Here is a 2,072-nt window from a genome sequence, read left to right as displayed (position 1 = left end):
GAGTGCAACAACCTCCATTTCTAATGGCGCTAAGCGCTCCACCGTCGCATGCAGCGACGCATTCGCCTGCTCCACGGCTAGGAGTTGCCCCGCAGATCGCGGTAGTCCTCAAGGTGAGGCAGCCGGCGCACGTCGTACTTTAGTCGTTTCGAACGTCCGCACAGCGATATGCTACTTCAGCGTGACGCTCAGCGGAGCTTCGATCACGAAGGACCTCGTTTTCCAAGGCTCGAAGCGCATCACGAGTCACCGAACGGCGGTCGACCCGGTCGTCACCGCCTGCCACCGACTCTTCTCGATGAGAACGGTGACGTTCACTATCACGTGAAACGTCTAGTGAGACGACGTCGTCACCAGGGTCAAACCCAATATCTGGTGAAGTGATCAGAAAGATCAGGAATCCCCGCGTCATCAGACGCCCCGCGCTTCCCAGCAATAGCCAGGGAAGATGAAGGGCCATGGGTTGAGCTCAAGCAGTGGTCCTGAGCTCTTGGTCGCAGACAAGAGCTCACGGGAGCGTTAGGGGTTAACCCATACGTCGAAGGGCGACAATCCGAAGGAAATCGACGGCGTGCTTTGAGTTTAACAAACTCAAATCGGAGGTGTCGCTCCACACGCATGTCCACTTCCTTGTGGCTCAGCTGTAAGTTATACAGTGAGGAGAGCTTCCGGTGCCATTGCATCCATTGCTCAAAGATCGATAGATGCAAGATCATAAACTGTACAATTCGACGTGATGTGTTTGCCTGACACTCTGCGTCGGATATCGAACTGACTCTTTCCCAACATAGAGAAAAGGGGGCGCGCAGGGTGCGAACCTTTGAACAGCCCACAGTCGCAGCATCGGCAATCGCCACAAATAAAATGTCATCAATCTTTCATTTTCGGACTTTTTGGGATCCATCGCCGTTGGTGCGCCCTAAGATTCTCCGCATATCATACTGCAGTAGTACGAAAATTGCAGAGACCTTATAACACAACTCCAAGCTTTTCAAAAGTAATAGAATGGCCAAAAAAGATAATAGTGTATGGCGCACCTGCGTGCATACCTGTCCACAGATCGTAGCTGTGGCCGTTTTTGAAAGGGCGTCTACCGGTATTCCTGCTATAGCAATTCTGAATCTAAACATAGTCCGCTACTTCTGGCAATCCTTCTAAACAAAAAAGCTTTTTATCGCGCACAATACAACTGGTTGAGCAGTGCAAACACCCGTGAGATTTGTCACTATAAAATTATCCATGATGAGACTCCTTCTCTAATCTTGCGTTAGTATCCATTTTTGTGGGTGTCTTCTCAGCGTGTCGACCGCAGCACAATAGTCCGTGTATATTTTAGCTGGTGCATGATCAAACGAACTTATCGTGTCTGGAGAAAATCATTTACCTCATATCTACCCACAAAAGGTTGGATGCTTAGAAGAATCGGTATTGTTATGGAAATATGCAGTGGCTTCCTAGCCGCCACATTGATGAAACCAAAGTTATAGTCTTACTATCTCTCTTCATATGTTCCGACGTGCGGATAATAACCCATGAGCAGAAATTACAAATACAAAACGCAAAAAATCAAAGAATGATACTATACTGCATTTTGTAACAAAATACGGTTTAAAGTTGTTCATTCAGACCAAATATGGTACTACAATGCTCATTCTTTTTAGAATATGGTATGATGATATAGTTGGTATAAAAGTATGGTACAAATTTGCATAAAAATACCAAAACATGTAAATACATGACGCAAGTAAATCTAAAAATAACACTATACTGTGATTTGTAACAAAGTATGGCTTATTATTGCTTACGCTAACCAAAATATGGTACTTCAATGCACAATTTTTAAAAAATATGGTTCGATGGTATGGATTGAAAAAAAATATGGTACGAATTTGCATGAAAATACCAAAACATGTAAATACATGACGCAAATAAATCATAAAATGATACTATGCTGTCATTTGTAAGAAAGTATGGTTTGATATTGCTTACGCAAACTAGAATATGCTACTTCAATGCTCAATTTTGTTAAAATATGAGATTATGATATGGTTTGAAAAAAGTATGGTACGGAT

At 43.7% G+C, this 2,072-nt stretch overlaps 1 protein-coding gene across 1 annotated transcript; it reads right to left on the bottom strand.

The window, feature by feature from the left end:
- Window positions 1-878: 878 nt before the first annotated feature.
- On the bottom strand, window positions 879-1,241 carry PHALS_07497 (uncharacterized protein; the record flags this gene model as incomplete). The annotated part of the gene is made up of 3 exons (XM_024720973.1): window positions 879-968; window positions 1,038-1,116; window positions 1,183-1,241. 3 exons carry the CDS (start codon window positions 1,239-1,241, stop codon window positions 879-881), a joined length of 228 nt encoding a protein of 75 aa, XP_024586119.1.
- Between the last annotated feature and the right edge of the window lie 831 nt (window positions 1,242-2,072).

This window comes from Plasmopara halstedii (genome assembly GCF_900000015.1).
Source record: "Plasmopara halstedii genome assembly, contig: Scaffold_3109, whole genome shotgun sequence".
NCBI lineage: Eukaryota > Oomycota > Peronosporomycetes > Peronosporales > Peronosporaceae > Plasmopara > Plasmopara halstedii.
The sequence above is the reverse complement of the archived record's forward strand: the minus strand, read 5'-3'. Positions and strand labels throughout refer to the sequence as shown.